Below are 20,077 nucleotides of genomic sequence, written 5' to 3' on the forward strand. Positions count from 1 at the left end.
ATGTAGTTCTGTCGAAAATATGGGGAAGTTATTTATAAAACAGATGTACTTTAAAAACCTGGTTTTGAGTTTGGAAAAGCCCCTGGTTTTTAAGGATGTAGTTTTTAAGGATGCAGTCCTGAAAGGTGGATCACAAAGTCAATCTTGCTCCAGTTCAAAGCTCCCGTTTCCTGAAAGCTGTCCATGATAAGTGTGCTTGGACGGGTTAATCTACATCAATTTCTGTGGAACCGATCCCATCAGTGGGTGTAATGGAAATGAACACTATGGAAGACCTGGAGGAGGCAGGGAATCTCAGGCCCAGCTCAGGGGTAGGGTATATGCACCCCTCTAGGGCTTTCTGGGGTGCAGGTGGCGCTGTGGGTTAAACCACAGAGCCTAGGGCTTGCCGTTCAGAAGGTCGGTGGTTTGAATCCCCGCAACAGGGTGAGCTCCCATTCCTCATCAAAGTGCAAGTAGATAAATAGGTACCGCTCCAGCGGGAAGGTGAATGGCATTTCCGTGCGCTGCTCTGGTTCGCCAGAAGTGGCTTAGTCATGCTGGCCACATGACCCAGAAACCGAACGCCAGCTCCCTCGGCCAATAAAGCGAGATGAGCCCTGCAACCCCAGAGTCGGCCACGACTGGACCTAATGGTCAGGGGTCCCTTTACCTTTAGGGCTTTCTATCTGGTCCTTGAAATTCCTTCCTGGCCATATCCCTCAGCGGTTCCTACTTCACATCTTGGGTGTTTTTTGCCAGCTGGAATGTGTCCGTGAACTTTTGCTTCTCTGGTTGTAGGATAGTGTGTATGTGACTGTAGACACTAGCCTAATGTACAAAGATAGACGTACACATATTGTTTTGCCTCTCGCATGTGACCCTCAAAAGATTGCCCAGAAGAATCCTGCTGGATGAAACCAAAGGTCTACCACCATCCTGTTTCTCACAGCAGCCACCCGCATGTCTCTGAGAAGCCTTCTCCGACTCCTGTTCTCCAGGAACTGCAATTCAGAGGCATGGTGCCCACGACCCGTAGCCACTGATAAAACACATCCTCCCTGAATTTGCCTATTCTCCCCTTAAAGCCATCACCACACCTTGCAGAGGGGAATTTCCTACTTTATCTATGCACTGAGAAATCCCTCATGAGCATAAGGCTTTCCCTGGCAGAGGTGGGCAATAGCATGGACGTTCCTGTTTAAGCCTCTACTTCGGATTGTATAGCATCTCTCTTAACATCCCAGGAGAGGGCAGCAGAGCTTCGTGTTAGCTCTGGAGTTATGGAGCTTTTCTTCCGAGAACAGTTGATTGCTAATGCTTTTGCATTCTGGTGCCCAACTCTCATTTCGGACCTGAGGTCTCTTTGTGCTTTGGCCTGTAGTACCTTGCATCCTTTGTAATGTGATGCTCATATTCTGCCATCCTGGGACCTTTGGGCGGCTAATTTCAAAGGGCGCTGCTCCAGTTTTGAACACATGCATCATTGACTGATCTTGGTTGCTTCTGCCAATGGGAGATTTTCCTTTAACGCTAATAAGTGTCTGCTTGTGTGTGATTTTTAATGGCACCATGGCTTGGAAGGAAATTATTAAGCCTCTCCTCCCTTATCTATGAAAAGCACCATCACTGCCCCATGCCTGCTATGACACATTTAGCACTGTACTGCACCCTGGGGGAGGGGGCATTCAAAAGAGGGGTGTTCCATATGTTCCATGCAGTGCTATTTTTCTAGAAAATAAGGTGCTGGAACTCCCCATGAACACGTCCCTTGTTCTCTTATAACAGCTCCCTCGGCCAATAAAACGAGATGAGCGCCGCAACTCCAGAGTCGGCCACGACTGGACCTAATGGTCAGGGATCCCTTTACCTTTACCATTTGGGCACCAGTCCCTGCCTTCATCTATTCCTCCCTCGCCCCCTGCCATGGTGCCGTCTGCTGGGGCAGCTCCATGCGCCAAGCATGTACAAGGAGCTCTGAGCCACAGTTTCTCTCTCCTTTGATCCTCGCTGAACAGTGGCATTGAAATCGTTTAAATAAATAAAGTCAGGAGTGGGAAGCATGAGGGACTGAGCTTGTACACATCGCCTAGCAATTGCCCGCACCTCCTTAGGGGATGCCTGCCCCGTTCCAAGATGTTTGGCTTTCGAGGGCTCCCAGAGCTAGAGATAAGACTATTAGTCTGAGCCTGAACTGTGTGTTTATGGCCAGCTCTGGTGGCAAATCTCTGCTCTCTCCCGGATGTGCCTCTGAGCTTTGCTTGCCTTGTTTTTATTAAGGGAGCCTCGTTGCCAGATGAGCCTCCAGCCAGCAAGCTGGCTCTCGAGGACAGAGACTTCTTCTTTGAAGCCCCTTTCAAAAGCTTAATGAGGCAGCGGGACTGCCGAGGACGCCTCTCCTTGCAAACAGTGCGCGCGGCCTCCACCGCACCCTCTCCCTGGTGCCCCATGCCCATAAATCCTTCTCAGTTATTCATGAGGCAGGGTCTGCAAGGAAGAGGCTATGTGGGTAAATTGGACATTGTGGAGGGGGGACAAGAGAGGAATCGGAGGGTTTCTGTCAAAGTATGGATTACGACAGGGTTTTTTTGTTGCATGAACAGCTGCCTGGCCTGGAAGCCATCATCATCATCATCATCATCATCATCATCATCATCATTATTATTATTATTATTTCACTTGTATACCACCCTCTATCAAAAGATCCCAGGGCAGTGTACAACATTAAAAATACATTACAGGGCATCAGTGATAAAAAACATAATAATAAAAGCATGATAAAAAGCATACTGACTAATGCTAGTCTAATACTAAAAATAGTCACTACAAACAACCACCCAGAGTGGCTGTGGAAACCCAACCAGATGGGTGGGGTATTAATAATAATAATAATAATAATAATAATAATAATAATAATAAACAGTCCTCTCCCCCACACTTTCACAGGCCATAGATTATTTCATAGCCATAGGCCTGGGTAAAGAGGAATGTATCAGGGAATGGCATTCCACAACTGAGGAGCCACCACAGAAAAGGCCTGTTCTCTTGTTGCTGCCCTCTCTGGGATGGGGGGACATAGAGAAGGGCCTCACATGACAAGCACAGGGTCCAGGTCAGTTTATATGGGGAGAGGCGATCCTGGAGGTATTGAGGTCCTGAACTGTGTAAGGCCAGCTTATATCTTCAACTCAGGCCCTGCCGCGATATACATTCAAAGCAGTACCATACCACTTCAAACAGTTGTGGGTCCCCCCCAAAGGATACTGGGTACTGTAGTTTGATATGGGTACCAAGAGTTGTTTGGAAGACCCCTGTTCCACTCAGAGAGCTACAGTTGCCATAGTGGTTTAACAGTCAATCAGTCTTCCTTGGGATCTAGGGACGTGGGTGGTGCTGTGGTATAAACTACTGAGCCTCTTGGGCTTGCCGATCAGAAGGTTGGTAGTTCTAATCCCCACGACAGGTTGAGTTCCTGTTGCTCTGTCCCAGCTTCTGCCAACCTAGTAGTTCGAAAGCATACCAGCACAAGTAGATCAATAGGTACCACTGCAGCAGGAAGGTAAACAGCATTTCCGTGCGCTCCGGCTTCCGTCCTGGTGCTCTTTTGAACCAGAAGCTGTTTAGTCATGCTGGGCACATGACCCAGAAAGCTGCTTGCACACAAACGCCAACTCCCTCGGCCTGAAAGCGAGATGAGCATCGCAAACCCATAGTCGCCTTTGACTGGAGTAAACCGTTCAGGGGTCCTTTACCTTTTTTTTAAAAAACCTTACCTGAGGAACTCTGGGAATTGTAGTTGTGTAAGAGGAATAGGGGTCTCCTAGAAACTGTCAGCTCCCTTAAGAAACTACAGTTCCCACGATTCCTAGGGTGTATGTGTGTCTTGACTGTTTAAAGTGGTAAGGTACTGTTTTAAATGTATGTGTAGTTGGGGACCCTAGAATCTGCAAGTGATGAAGCCTCTCGTCGATTATACCAGTTTTCAGGTTGCAGGTGGGAGCTTGCTTGTTTCGAAGATTCCTCCCTAAGTGGTGGCGGGTGGGCAGAGATGCCCCCACACAGAAAAGGAGCAGGTTGGGAATGAAAGCTAAACCGAATCCTTGTCCCCAGTCTGCCCATTTTCAAGATCAATATTTTACATTACGTGGGGGAAGTATATGATTCATGCAATTTGCCCCAAGCCCATCTCCCCACTGGACTCTACAATCACTGGCTGCAGCATCATCCAATGTTACAGTCCAGGGAGAACCGAAATATAACAAGATGCCAAAAGTTAGTTCTCTGATTGCTAGCAGCGTAGAGTTCATACATACCACTTAAAGTCTGGTTTTAAAAGCTTGCCTTCTGCTGCTGGTGAGCAAGTGTGAAAGACAAGAATGTGGTTTTAAATGTGTTTCTTTTCAGTGTTCAGATCGCTTAATGGCATGGGGCTATTTCAATTACATTTCAACCTTCTTGGTTTTTTGTGGGGGGGGGGGTTGTGTGTGTGTGGTGGTGGGGAGGTTTAGTCACCTGTAAACTAATTTGTTCTGATGTGCATTTTTCGGCTCCTGCTGCTGTTCTTCCGCATAGAGTTGTACAGATTTGGAAATAGCTTTTTCACAGTTTAATTTAAGCTCAGTGGTAGGGCCCTTGCTTTGCATGCAAAAGGTCCCGAGCTTAATCTTTGGGATCTGCCAGTTGGGGTAAAAAAATAGTTGCATTTGAAGCTAGTGCTAGTCATTGTTGACAATGCAGAGAGAGATGGACTAATGGTCTGAATAGAGTTGGCCCTACCATTAGGCAGAGTGAGCCAATCTCCTCTGGTGGCAGATTCTGGGACAAAGCATTCCCCTCTATCGGAGGACAGAGCTATTTGTGCCACACTGATTGACCTGCACCCGCTAAACTAGCCTGCTGCCCTTGGGTGGAACAAGTGGCACCATCTTGTCCCTTTGCATCAGGCAGCAAAATGTCTTGAGCCGGCTTTGGACCTGATTCAATATAAGGCGACTTCCTATGTTCTTGTCCAACTTGAGATGTGGTGGGAAAACCTCATCAGTTTAACCAGGGCTCGGCAAGGTTTACCTCACCTGGGCCAGTTCACTCCAGCAGAGATCTCTCCGTGGACTGGACTGCACATGTGCATGCGCATGAGTGTGTGTGCCTGTGATTTCCAGCATCTGCATCTGCGCAGACATGATTTCCAGCGCCACGGAAGTGAGTCTCCGTGCTGCGCTGGTTTAGCGCAGCATGCTGGGACTCACTTAGTGGGCAGCTTGGTTTGGGGGCGGCTCGTGGGCCGGTTAAACGACCTCCGTGGACTAGTTGTGGCCCATGGGCCTTAGGTTGCCGACCCCTGACTTTAACCCATGTAGTTTTCCTTTGCCATTCAGCGTCTCTCCTGTCGGTTGGAATTGATAAGGCTTTCCCTTGACCTTGGGAAGAACAGATGGGGAGGCAGTGAAGACAATGATAACAGGTTAAGCCTGAAGGCTTCTTGTGGAATTGCAGGACACTGTGAGTCCGCCTCTGAGGTAGGTGAGAGGCAGGATCTCTTCTGCCCCAAGTGGGATGGATGCTGTGGCAATTCAAGGAGGAATAGCACGACTTGTGGGTGGTGGCAACACATTGATCCAAGAAGATTTCTGAGCAATAATTAAAGTGTTTAAAATGTACCTGTGCTTGGGGCCCAAAAGGCCATAAGTCATTACATGTGAGATGAGAAGAGCATAATATGAGCTCTGCTGGAGGAGACCAAAGGCCCATCTAGTTCCAAATGCCTGTGGGAAGTTCATAAGAAGGACCAGACTGCAACAGCACTTTCGCCGAGTGTGATTCCCAGCAACTGGAACCTGATTCCTTTCAGCTAGGTACTAGGTGCTGTACAGAACGCAAATGTTTATTCTTGACACAATATGTCTTGGAGGTGAGGTCAATAATGTGGGAAACGGATGTGACTGAGAAGTGTGTGTGTGTGTGTGTGTGTGTGTGAGAGAGAGAGAGAGAGAGAGAGAGAGAGAGAGAGAGAGAGAGAGAGTGCAGCAAAAAAATAGTGACGGATAATAAATTGTTGCATGGACTCCTCTCTCTCCTGCCCTCCTCATGCATCTATGAATAACATTAGCAGAACCTGCAAACAAATGTCGACCTGGACACCCTCTTTGCTGCTGTGACCTGTGAAAAAAACAGCGAAATTTGAGGGAACGTTCCTGTTGGTTGTGATAGACGTTGGGTCGCATTATTGCCTTAATCTCCTTTCCACATCCCTGCAGCTCAGGAAACTAAGTGCCTGATCAATTTGTCCATAGAGATCCTGTCAGGCAGTTAATGTTTATCTTGGTCTTTTCCCCCTTTTCCTTTCCCCCTGATGGACACATTAAGTTTTCCCTAATCTGAATTGGATCTGGCTGTCATATGCAAGGCTTGGGGGATGCTGCCTAATGAGACTTTCAAGGAGAACATTATTTCTAGTTTCCTATAAGAGGGCCAATGATGCAATTCTGCTGATGGCCTTGCTTCTGCCAGAGAGAGAGGGGGAGAGAGATTGCTCTTTTCTTCCCCATATCGGATGCAAGGACCGTAGAGCCTATATAGGCACAATATAGCTCCTAAGATGACAATGCCAAATGCACACTTCTGCTCAAATTAGAGCTGGGATGGCTCCATTGGTGCCAGTTTGCAATAAATCTGGTGGATCTAGATTTATTGCCAGACAAGAGCCAGTTCCTAGGCTCAGAGGAACCAAGTTCTTTTATTCTAATAGTATGTCTTTTGAGCTTGGTTTTGGTTGGTAAATCTTGAGGTTCTAGTAAAAAGCTAAGTAGATCCCAAAAGCCTGAAAACTACTCACCCCTGCCCTAACCCATGAGAATTGCACTAATTTAGAACATGAAACAAAGAATTGTCATGGTTCATATTAGGTGTGCTGGTGAAATAATAATAATAATAATAATAATAATAATAATAATAATAATAATAATAATAATAATAATAATAATAATAAATTTGTATACTACCAACAGGTTTCAGGGTGGTTCACAAGATATAATCAGAATGTAAAAACACAAAAGCCATAATCAAAACAAAAACAACCGAATAACCCCCTGGGTGAAATACGATTTTGGCTAATTGAGGAGTCTACCTCCATGGATCTGAAAACTGTTGTGGGGTTGTGGGCTGAGTCAGAAATGACTAACCGTTTCTTTTCCTTGTGTTCCTCCACAGGGGAGATGAAAAAGGTGCTGAAAACATACAGCTCCCCAAAGTTCTCAAAATGCAGTGCCTCGCAGAACGGTGCCGGTTTGTTGCCTCCTCCTCCTCCCGTCCCTCCGGGTTTTCAAGCTCCCCAAGATCACAGCACCCGGCCAGTGTAAGAGCAGATCTGAAATGCCTTTGTGATTTACCATAGAGTCCCTCCAGACATCCTTTTCATTTTGCATACATGATTATTTGCGCTTTTGGTGCTCTTGGGGTGACCGCATGCAATTCTGCTTCTGATACTGTTGGTGCCTGCAAAAGTTTTGAGGAGGCCACATGGCTTCGCTTCCAATCCATGCATATCCAGTAACTTCTTGCTGAAGCCCTGTTTAGTACCACAGATGCTCTGGTTAATTTTTTTACTTGCCCCTGGCAGCAACAACGTGGCAGCGTTGGAGAAGCATAGTAGAACAACCTAAAGCAAAATAAATCCACTGCTAAGGCCCCATCTGCATTATACAATTAGAGCAGTATCATTCCACTTTAAATACTTGTGGCTTCCACCAAGGAATCCTGGAAACTGTAGTCTGTTAAGGATGCTGGGAGTTGTTAGGAAACTGCTATTCCCCTGCTACACAAGAGAGGCGGTGTCTGTGCAGCCCTGGCTACTTGCATAATGTTTTGTTGGGGTCCAGAACTTGTTATTTGAGATCCTAAGTTCACATGGTGCCATTTGCTTTCCTCGCAATCCCATCAGTGCTTTTCTCTTTCTGTAATTGCAGATGTGGGGAGGGAGTTCATTTTATCAAGTCCACAGAAAGCAAAGAGGGGACCTTTAATCCTTCCTTGTAGCAGCCCCCATAGAGACCCCCTGTGCTGCAATTCAGTCTAGAAAAAAGACAGAGTTCCCATTGGCACGCATGAGAGCTCCCCCCCTCCCCAAACCCCTACCTGTAGCATAAGGGGGTGGAGCCTAAGTTCACATCTTGTACACTAATGTCCTGATAAAAAAGAGAGTATCTCTACCTGTAAATGAATAAAGAAAAGTTTTAAAAAATGCTAGCAAGAGATGCAATTAGCATCAAGTACAGTTATGTATGGGTGGCACTGTGGGTTAAACCACAGAGCCTAGAACTTGCCGATCAGAAGGTCGGCTGTTCGAATCCCCGCAACGGGGTGAGCTCCTGTTGCTCGGTCCCTGCTCCTGCCAACCTAGCAGTTCAAAAGCACGTCAAAGTGCAAGTAGATAAATAGGTACAGCTCCGGTGGGAAGCTAAACGGCGTTTCCGTGCACTGCTCTGGTTCGCCAGAAGCGGCTTAGTCATGCTGGCCACATGACTCGGAAGCTGTACGCCGGCTCCCTCGGCCAATAAAGTGAGATGAGCGCCGCAACCCCAGAGTCGTCCACGCCTGGACCTAATGGTCAGAGTTCCCTTTACAGTTATGCCCTGAACTCACAAGACTGTGACTCACACAACTCCCTGTAGTGATGGAGCCTGAGCAGGCTCTGCCTGACTCCAGGAATTCCTTCCTGTATCTGTGCACCTTTTGATGGGTAGCGCATTTCAGCTGTATCAAGATCCGCTCCATGCTGACTCATCTTCCAGTGCCACCAGGTGCTTCAGATAAATTTCCCAGTCCCCGCCCCCGCCAGCACCGAGAAAGGGAACTTACCTGCTTTTGCATACTATCCTCAGGTATGATGGATCATCTTTGCTGGTGGTTCTGGTGGGAACGAATTCCAGCCATACTTTCTACCTACTTGGCACTTAAAAAGCTACAAATCATGCTGAGAATCCATGCTTTGCTGGAAGAGAGAGTTTTCCACTTAATAGAGCGGGCCTCTCTGAACAAGTGCCCAGCTATTTAAGTAAATGGACAATTATCATTCCAGGAACGTAAATCAATCCATTAGGGCAATATCAGCTGACTCTGTCCTTTTCGCTGCCCGCTGAATCCCACATTTATGAAGAGAAAACGTTGTCCTTGGATCTGTGCATGAACTAATATCGGTGTCATTCTAAATTTATGGGCAATTACACCATAATTGGCCGCTCTATTGGAAATACATTTGGTTGCAGAGGAGATCGGGGCAGGTTTTGCAGGAGAGAAGAGGCTGCAAATACGTTTCATGCGCTGCCTCATATCACTACTGGCATGTGCCACATGCTCAAGTCGAATAAGTGCTTTTCCTCCTAGTGATGGGAGGACCGTAATGGCAGCCTTCGGACAGGGCTGGGAAACTGATACTCAGAGTCGCAAAGTGATTTCATGCTCTTTATTCAGCTCATAGTGATGAGTAGGAATGAATGAATGTCCCCTCAAAGTATCTGCTTTATATACATTATTTACACAATGGGCTGCACATGATTGGCTAATTCTGGAATTCTACTGTAAGCCAATCAGGTTGTGGATTCACTTCTATCTGGAGCATGATTGGGTGGTTCCTGCCAACCAATCATAGTGCTGCATTGTTCTAGGACCAATCAGACTGCTGCATTCTGAATCCTATTGTTCTAGGACCAATCAGACTGCTGCAGTTTGGATCCTATTCAACTCAGTACATAACAGAAACCTTGCCCGTTTACCCATTTCCTGAAACCCTGGAAAGCAACTGCCAGTCAGTGTAGGCAATGCTGAGGTTGAGGGACCAATGGTCTGCAGCTTCCTAGGTTCTTAGTGGTGATCCTTGACTATTTAGCCATCAGGAGCTGAGGAAGATACTTCTGCTTCTAGGGCATGTTTTCTGTAGCTGGTTAAGAACAAGATGCTAGTGTCCATGGTTGGCATCTGCATTGCTTCTTTATTTAACTCAGGGTAGGGAACATTTTTCATACCCTCCAACGTTTCTGAAATGAAAATAGGGGCATCCTATTCCATACCCTCCCAACATTTCCCCAATGAAATGGGGACATCGTGTTCCATACCCTCCAACATTTCTCCAGTGAAATGGAGGCATCCTGTTCCATACCCCCCAACCTTTCTCCAATAAAATTAGGGACATCCTATTTCATATCCTCCAATGTTTCTCCAATGAAAATAGGGACGTCCTATGCCATACCCTCCAACATTTATTTCTCCAATGAAATAGGGACATCCTGTTCCATACCCTCCAACATTTCTCCAATGAAATAAGGACATCCTATTCCATACCCTCAAATGTTTCTCCAATGAAAATAGGGACACCCTATTTCATATCCTCCAACATTTCCCCAATGAAAATGCGGCCATCCTATTTTGTTCAGCCTCCTAGGCTCCCCATGCCAGTGGTGGGCACAGCCAGAGAGAAAAATGGGTGGAGCAGCAAATGCAAGTCTTACCTTGGTGTGATTGGCTACATTCTCAAGCACGTGAACATTCAGAGGCATCTATATCCAGATACCCCATACCCACATCAGGCAAGCAGGAGGCATTAGTCTAGTTCAGGCATGTCCAAAGTCCATTTCAGGGACCTAATGCGGCCTGCCGGTCAGTTTAATCAGCCCCGTGGCAGTTTATTTCCTGGGGTAAAATCCTAAAACAACAACAACAACAAATCCCCCCCCCGCAAAAAATCAACAACTTTGGTCGGCCCTTTGGCCAGCCCTCACGGCCCTTCACTTCATCAAATCTGGCCCTCTTTGAAAAAAGTTTGGACACCACTGGTCTAGTTCAAGGACTCATTCCAGCCAGTGAAAAGCACTCAAGGAGGACTCAAAGCAGACCTGGTGAGGCTTGTGACCTGATGAAAACCCTGACAGTCAGACATCCCAGCCTAGGGTTATCCACCCTTTGCTCACAGCGAATTGCCCCTTACAGCAGAGTCAAGTTTGTTTTTTAACCCACCTGTTGGAAATGTATGTGTAATTGGAATTGGGGGTTGCTCGTGCGTAAGTTGCCACCACTCTCGGTGAGGTTGGCTGGATAAACCTTTCCCTGGCTGGACAGTCCTGATTCCGCGTCTGTCTCAGTCACTGGCAGAATCCGTCAGTGGGCGTTTCCTGAACTTCTTCCAACATAAAAGTTCCTTGACGGATAGTCTCCGCCTAGCCTCCCTGCGCGGAAGCCTTCTGCGCAGGGTGGGAGTGGGCAGTGGAGGACCAATGCTCTCCCTGCTGGTCTCTGGTGAAGAGTCCTGGAGCCATCCCTCCGAAGCCCGTCTCTGCCCGCCTTTCTCCCTGGTGTAACGCTGATTTCCTTCCCCGGTCACTGAGTCCCCCCTTTTCCTGCTGGGACCTTCTCCGGCATCGCTCAGGAGCCCTTCCACCACTCCTGACTGTGATGGCAGTTCCCTGACAGTATGCATGTAACCACATTTCCCTTGCTGCTCAGTTAATTCAGATGTTCTCGTAATGAAACAAAGAGCAACTTAATGGCTTTATAGGAGTCCTTAAACGGCTCCTAAGAGGGCAGCCTTTGTCGTACAAAGGGGAAACACAGGGGAAACACAGTTGGCCAGAGTTCTGCTGCTGGGAGTTGCAGGGAGATTAAGAACTTCTGTAAAGAACTGCTGGCATGCCAACAGCATACAAATGGACTACTTAACGCAGGAGCAAATACTACCAAAGCAGATTCAGCATTGGTTAATCTTCTTCCTTTTTTAAAAAGCATTTGAAACAGGCCACAGCCTCTTGCATCCCCCCAAAGCTTTGTGCTCTGACTTCCAGAGCTGAAAGTCTTGTGACTGGCTCTGAGGGAAGCGAAAATGAGTATGAATGAATGAACAGATAGATGTTGAATTGAACAAAGAGCCCATGACTGGTCAACGAGAGGGAGGCACCTTTTGGCAGAGTGCCTTTGACCTTGACAAAGAGGCACTGAGGTTTGAAATACCCTCACAAATAACCCTCCAAATTGCTTGATGACTCTCGCCTTTATCAGAATGTACTCTTAGTAGCACATTAAACCTATTTACGTTAAATCAGACCACTGGTTTATCTAGTCCAAAATGGTTGAGTATCTACTCCAAGGGGTAGCCAACATGGTGTCTTCCATGTGTGGTTGGATTCCAGCTCCCATCATCCCTGACCATTGACCAAGCAGGCTAGGCAGTGGTGGCCAGTTCCCTTTTAGGACTGGTACAGTAGCCAACAGAAGGTCAAGGCAACCACAGGCAGAGCTCACACATTCGTGTCTCCATCCTGCTCCCTGCTGAGTTCTGCAAGGGACACATTGAGACAGAGGTGGAGGAGGCTGACAGCCAGGGCCAGTTGTAAGTAAGAAGGCAGGAGGACTTGGAGGGATCAAGTCCAAGGTTGGTGGGGCCATGCCCCATCTGCCTAAATGGGCCAGCTTTCACTGCAGTCAGAGTTAATGGGAGTCCAGCAACCTCTAGAGAGCATCATCCCATCGGCTCCCAAGAGTCTCCCTTGTCCAGCAGCATCTATCTAATGTGAAGTAGGGCTTTCTAGCACTAGTAGTTAATGTTAATGTTAAGTTGTGGGTGAACATATCAGACAACACTGCAATTCTTCAAACAGCTCTTGTTTATTCACAAGCCAGAACAGAACTGAAGGGTTCAGTCAGCCTGCTTATATAGAGCTCCAGTACAACATAACTGTAACAATTCTCTAAAACTATCCAGTCACTGAACGTCACTTTTGATCCCTTATTTGCATAGCTATCCACAGTATCCCCCTGCTGGCCCAGGTACATAACAGTTAACATGTACTATTCAGGTCCACCCCCCAACCCCAGACGGTGGAGTGTTAGAGGCATATGTTGATATTATGGGTTTTCAATGAGAATTCTGTAAGTAGAGCTGTCAGTGGGGATGGAAGGAGCTGTAAATTTTGCTTCTCTCAGGTTCTCATTTTCTCAGTCTCAAATGCAGTTCTCCAGAAAAAATTTCTCATGGAAATCTACCTGCATTTTAGTGTGAATTTATCCTGATAAACACTTTTTTTGTGTGTACAGTGGTACCTTGGGTTACATAGGCTTCAGGTTACAGATGGTTCAGGTTACAGACTCCGCTAACCCAGAAATAGTACCTCGGGTTAAGAACTTTGCTTCAGGCTGAGAACAGAAATCATGCTCCGGTGGCACAGCAGCAGCAGGAGGCCCCATTAGCTAAAGTGGTGCTTCAGGTTAAGAACAGTTTCAGGTTAAGAACGGACCTCCGGAACGAATTAAGTACTTAACCTGAGGTACCACTGTATGCAGTTTTGACTAATGTGTACATATTTCCCTTCAATATAAGGCACTTATGCACGTCATTTCCACTAAGATATTCATTGTTATACATGCTTTCCTCTAGTACAGTGGTACCTCAGGTTACATACGCTTCAGGTTACATACGCTTCAGGTTACACACTCCGCTAACCCAGAAATTGTGCTTCAGGTTAAGAACTTTGCTTCAGGATAAGAACAGAAATCGGGCTCTGGTGGTGTGGCGGCAGCAGGAGGTCCCATTAGCTAAAGTGGTGCATCAGGTTAAGAACAGTTTCAGGTTAAGAACGGACCTCCGGAACGAATTAAGTACTTAACCTGAGGTGCCACTGTATATAGATTTTTGCAAACATTGTTTAGGCAACTGAATGGCAAAATTCACATAGGTTTGATTTTTTTTTTAAAATGATATTTATTAAAGTTTCAAAGAAAAGATTACATAAATACAAAGAGGGAAAAAAAGAAAAAGGAAAAAAATAAAAAAATACAAAATACAGAAAAAAGATTAAAAACACTAAAAAAAAAACCATCAATCTTTCCATGCCTTACATTTCATTTCCTTACTTCCCTGACCTCCTCACACCTCCCTTTTTTGTATTCCAGTTCTGTTAGTTAATTCAGCAATTCCTTTGCCTCTTTGCTTTTGTCTTAATCCTTTAACTTAATATATTATAACTTTGGATTTTCACCTGTTAACAATCCATTTTTACATACACCTTTATAACATTACTGCTAAAACCACTTAACTTCATTCTGACATTATTCTAACATTCATTAATTTTGCAGTATTTCTGTAAATAGTCTTTAAATTTCTTCCAATCTTCTTCCACCGACTCTTCTCCCTGGTTTCGGATTCTGCCAGTCATTTCCGCCAGTTCCATATAGTCCATCACCTTCATCTGCCATTCTTCCAGAGTGGGTAAATCTTGTGTCTTCCAATACTTTGCAATAAGTATTCTTGCTGCTGTTGTGGCATACATAAATAAAGTTCTGTCCTTCTTTGGCACCAATTGGCCGACCATGCCCAGGAGAAAGGCCTCTGGTTTCTTCAGAAAGGTATATTTATATACCTTTTTCATTTCGTTATAGATCATCTCCCAGAAAGCCTTAATCCTTGGGCATGTCCACCAAAGGTGAAAGAATGTACCTTCAGTTTCTTTACATTGCCAACATTTATTATCGGGCAAATGATAGATTTTTGCAAGCTTGACTGGTGTCATGTACCACCTGTATATCATTTTCATAATATTTTCTCTTAAGGCATTACATGCCTTAAACCTCATACCTGTGGTCCATAACTGTTCCCAGACAGCCACCATTATGTTATGTCCAACATCTTGTGCCCATTTAATCATAGCAGATTTCACCGTTTCATCCTGAGTATTCCATTTCAACAGCAAGTTATACATCTTTGACAAAATCTTAGTTTTGGGTTCTAACAGTTCTGTTTCTAATTTTGATTTTTCCGCCTGGAAGCCAATTTTCTTGTCCAAATTGTATGCCTTCATTATCTGATAATAATGAAACCAATCTCACACTTTGTTTTTTAGTTTCTCAAAACTCTGCAGTTTCAATCTATCTCCCTCTTGTTCCAGAATTTCCCAATATTTCGGCCATTTGGCCTCCATATTGAGCTTTTTCTGAGCTTTCGCTTCCATCAGTGACAGACACCTTGGGGTTTTGTTTTCCAATAGGTCCTTATATCTTATCCAGACATTAAACAATGCTTTCCTGAGAATATGATTTTTAAATGCTTTATGTGCTTTGACCTTATCATACCACAAATATGCATGCCATCCGAATACATTATTAAAACCTTCTAAATCCAAAATGTCTGTGTTTTCAAGAAGCAGCCATTCTTTCAGCCAGCAAAAAGCTGCTGATTCATAATAAAGTTTAAGGTCTGGCAGGGCAAATCCGTCTCTTTCCTTTACATCTGTTAGTATTTTAAATTTTATTCTAGGCTTCTTGCCCTGCCATACAAATCTAAAGATATCTCTCTGCCACTTCTTGAAGCAATCCATTTTGTCCAAAATTTGCAATGTTTGAAACAGAAACAACATTCTAGGTGATACATTCATTTTTATCGCAGCAATATGGCCTAGCAGTGAAAACTTCAAATTTGACCAAATTTCTAAATCTTTTTTCACTTCAGCCCAGCATTTTTCATAATTGTCTTTAAATAGATTCCCATTTTTAGCTGTCATGTTAATCCCCAGGTATTTCACTTTCTTAACCACTGTTAAACCTGTCTCATTCTGAAACCTCTCTCTCTCAGTCATTGTTAAGTTTTTCTCTAAGACCTTTGTTTTTAACTTATTCAGTTTAAATCCTGCAACCTGACCAAATTCTTGAATCAGTTCCAAAACCCTTTTAGTACTAGATTCTGGCTCCTGTAATGTCAATACTAAATCATCTGCAAATGCTCTCAATTTGTGCTGTTTAGCTCCGACTTGTATACCTTTAACCAATTGGTCCCTTCTAATCATATTCAGCAGGACCTCCAGGACCGATATAAAAACACATAGGTGTGAATTTTGGATGGCTGTGTTTTGGTTTGTGAAAATGTTTTGGAAAATATGAAGTTGATAGATTCACCATTGGGTTAAATTTCTCCCTCACCCCTGGCTGTCAATGTGGGTTGCCCTGAATCCAGATCTCATAAAACTCATCGAAAGACTGTTGAAAGCCTGGAATATTCAGGTGATGTGACAGTGGGAGCAAAGGTGACTCAAGAAGGTGTAATGAAGGGGAGAGATGACTCATTCTTTTTCCTTCTCACTAGACAGGGAAGGGGCAGAACCAGATGTGTGTACAAGCAGAAATCAAAGGGAGAAAGCCAGCAGTCTTGAGAGGAATGGCAGAGACATAGATACAGCTGAGTTCCCTTCTGCAGGAACCCTCTGGTGCTGTTAACCTAAATATAAGATGGGGAAACAGTACATGTTGCTCAAGCTGTATATATGTTTAAATAAACTATGTCTCACAACATATCAGCCAGGTTGCTGGATCAGGCCAAAGGCCCGTGTAGTCCAGCATCCTATTCCCACAGTGGCCAATCTATAGGCACCAACTCTATAGGGCTGAGGTGTCTTCAGCCCCCTCAATGTCAAAATGCTGATGAATTTTCACAAGGCCTTTTTTAAAAAATTGCAAACTGGTGTAAAAAATGTGAAAAGCTGAATTTAAGACTGGAAAAAAGAGAATCCGAGAGAAACTGGAAAAAACAACAACAACAGATTCCCAGTACTCCCAGCATCCCTATTTGTGGTAGAGGCATACAGATGTGTGCAAGTTCAGCCCTTTGCAAATGGTAGCTCGGAACATCATACAGAGGCTGAGCAATTTCCTCCTCCCTCCCCCTTTTCACTGCCTCCTCCTGTCTCACACCTTGTCAAAGTAGGAGAAAGTGGATCCAAAACGCAGGTGGCAGGTGGCAGACTCCATCCATTTACATGCAAGACGTGAGTCCTGTCATGAGCTGAGCAGAGGTGGGGGTGGTGTAGGAGCGGGGCTGAGGAATTGTTCTGTAAGTGATGGAGGAGCGCTCTGCACGGAAATGGGCTCGGTTCATTTATGGAAACCACTCCAACATCCTGGCAGAGGTGTGAGAGATGGACGAGACCCGGAGAGTCACTTAGAAACCTGGCGCAGTGCCAAGGAGGAGGGAGCTCCCCAGTCATAGCCTGCTTTTGCGTGCTGGGCAAACTGCAAACAGCCATAATCTAGACTGCTGTACTGGGATGCGGGCAGAGGTGGGCAGCACTTGCCTGCAAACGTTTTGGGCTTCCGTCAGTGTTGCCCAGGGGTAGGACCTGGATCTGACTGGTGGGTCAAATTGTTATCCTCTACACACCTCAGGGGTCAAGCTGCCCATCTACCAGTTGTCTGACATCACAATGATGTCAAGTGCCCACAATGATGTCAAGTGCCTTGCAGAATGCTTTGCAAAGAGCTTTACAACACCTGGCAGTCTGGCAGTCAGCTGGTCGCTGGGCCCTGCAAAGCCCCTTGCAACATGTTCCATGAGACCCGACTATCATCTGGAGCTCTTTGCAAGGGACTTGGCAAGACCCAATGATCAGCCGAATCCCTCTTCACAAGGCAGCAGTGCCTGCAACTCCACCATTGATGGAACCAGACCTTTACCTGCCCCACATCTGATCTCATGGACTGGCTGGATGTAGAGGAGTGGTTGGAGGCACCAGCTGGGGAACCCCTAAGGGAACCCCATGGGGAAGAAGGCTCAGAGCCAGGGGATTGGTAGTGGGATGACCATGCGTGGTCAGAGGGAGAAGAGGGAGCAGACTGGAAGGAGGAGGTGTCGGACATTGAAGAGGCAACAGGGTTCAGTGAGCAGGAAGAGGCTGTGGCAGAGAGCAGTCCAGAATCAGAGGCAGGAGAGGGGGGGCAGGGGACAGAGGTGAGGCAGGCTGCTGAAGAAGCCAGGGAGTTCCCCCGCTCCTGCTGAAACCAGCTTCTGTCCTCCCTGGTCTTCTACAACACAGAGAGGAATGAAGAGAGTGGAGCAATGAGAGACAACAGTGCTTTAGGCTGCTGGGGAAGGAACCTGGGGAGGAGCCTTGGAGATTAGTGGGAAGATGGGGACCTTCAGTCCTTGCAGCTGCCTCATTGGGCAAGACCTACTGGGAAGGGTTGCTGTGACCTCTAGACCTGAGCTGTTTTTGTTTCTTTGAATAAAGAGTTAACTTTACAGACATCAGATGCTTTACTGTTTTATTGCTGACCTATGCCTGATTCCAGCTCCTGACACCTGATGTCATAGTTGCTTGGCTGAATTGTCCTCCTGGGCCAGAGGTTCCCCACCCCTGATGTTCCCCCAACCCATTGGTTTTGCCAGGCATGTCTGCAGTTGGGAAGCCATCTGCTTCTCAATGACATCTAAGGGAGATGTCATTGTGGCACACTGACTGGCCATTTAAGATTTTGCTTCTAGTTCCTGGTGTTGGAACTGGCATGCAAACCCAGCATATTTTGTTTGGGGGCATAGTCTGAAGAGGGCATATGATGCAGTGACCTTGCTGAAGATAGACAGGTCTAGAACCTCTGCCCAAATAAAGTGGTAAAAGTTGGGATTATGGGATAGGGCAGATCGGAAAGAACCCAGAGAAACAATGATTTCCCCTGGGAAATAACTCACAGATCTTTTCTGAACTTCTCAGGTTTCAGAACATGCTGCCTGTACATAGTCTTGACATTCACTCCTGGTCCCTTGCCAAAGGGCCTCACCAAATATCCCTTTGGTGCAACACCAGATTTATGGCACCAGAGCTAGAAGAAATTTGAATCCACCTGCAAAAGGTTGCTTCAACTCTGTCCCTCCACATGTCCCTGTTGTGATGGGCAGGAAAGGGTGATCTCCTGCTTGATTTAGAATAGGATCAGGAATGGAGGATGACACTTCTGTTGTTTCAGCGGGTCAACCAGGAACCATTCCTCTAAGCAGCATAACCGAATAACCTTTTTCTCCAGCCTCTTGCCTCCGAGTGTGCCTATATTGCAGTCAGACCAATGATGAAGATGAACTAATATATAGTTTCAGATAATCATATATTTGCACCAAAGCGTGCATCTGGGGCATGATGGGAATGCAGCCAAGGAATGGCTGTTTTCTGATATTTTCCATAGCTTTTATACCAGGCTAAAAACAAGAGATAGAAAAGTTCTTGGTTAGTGACATTCATAGCACACATGCTATTATTTCTGTACTTGAACAGGTGTACCTGCAATTGCTATATGGATCCTCCCATGGACTTGGTCCTTCAGCAACAAGACAAAGATTCCCTGCCGGCAACCAGCGAGTCCCTGGGAGAAAGCCATACCTTCCCCACACTGCCTTACAGCCGTCTTTCTGCAGCCTCGATCTCTGTATCTCTCAATGATGATCGGGAGACGGTTCTGACCCCTGAGGAGGTGGCCGAATACCTAGAGTTCAGCGAAGAGGCAGAGCATCAAAGGTAAGAGCAATGCAGTCCACACAATGTAGCTTCTCAAGGATAATGTAGATTGTGGCTCTGCTCCTAGTCTGTCGTTCGCTCCTCCTACCCTGACATTGGCTGTTGCAAGAGACACAAGCATCCCTCTGAATACCCCAAAGAGGTAAATTAACAGTCTGGTCCTCATCACACATACTCAAAAGCTTGCTTTCGCTGGGATTTATTTCCAAGTCTGCCAGTTGATGACAGCACGCGTTGGCTCCTTCCCTTGACCTCATTGTCCCTGACCAATGCAGTGTAATGTAATATATTGACTAAGGTGTCAATGCCCCCACAGGCATGATGAATCCACTGACCTTTGGTAAGTCATTGTCTCTTAATTCACGGTCCCTTTCTTCTGGTTACTCTGCCAAGCTATTGTGAATATGATGGAGTTGATCTCCAGGAAGTACTGTAGATTCTTAGAAAGAGCTACAGTATAGCCATGTTGCAAAAGACTCCACTCCATTTTTCCATTTGGTTTTCCATCTCCTGCTCCAATATCCTGTTAGTGTTCAGTGGCCTCCTCATTGGGTTGTTTTCGAGAGACCCCACCCAAGACCCTCCTCTTCAAAATACTTTTTGTACTTCTGCAAACCTCATGATTCCTCTGACTACTGACCTCTTTTTCCTGGCACTCACACCCTGAACATCGGAAATAGAGGGAATGGCGAGAACATGGTAAGCATGTTATGAGGAACATTGTTTCATATTACAACCTTGTGCATTATCTTGTGGTTTTCAAGAAGCTAAACTGAGCACCAAGTAATGGCCCT

General features: G+C 45.8%; 1 protein-coding gene across 2 annotated transcripts in view; it reads left to right on the plus strand.

Moving 5' to 3' along the window:
- Positions 1-20,077, plus strand: part of ROBO4 (roundabout guidance receptor 4) — a 106,528-nt gene that overhangs the window by 59,227 nt on the left and 27,224 nt on the right. For both annotated transcript variants that reach the window (XM_081171616.1, XM_081171617.1), the window contains exons 16-17: positions 7,186-7,330; positions 19,044-19,283. In XM_081171616.1, coding sequence (XP_081027742.1) covers positions 7,186-7,330; positions 19,044-19,283 — 385 coding nt within the window. The remainder of the gene's footprint in view (positions 1-7,185; positions 7,331-19,043; positions 19,284-20,077) is intronic.

The sequence above is a fragment of the Podarcis bocagei genome (genome assembly GCF_964188305.1).
Source record: "Podarcis bocagei genome assembly, chromosome: 15".
NCBI lineage: Eukaryota > Metazoa > Chordata > Lepidosauria > Squamata > Lacertidae > Podarcis > Podarcis bocagei.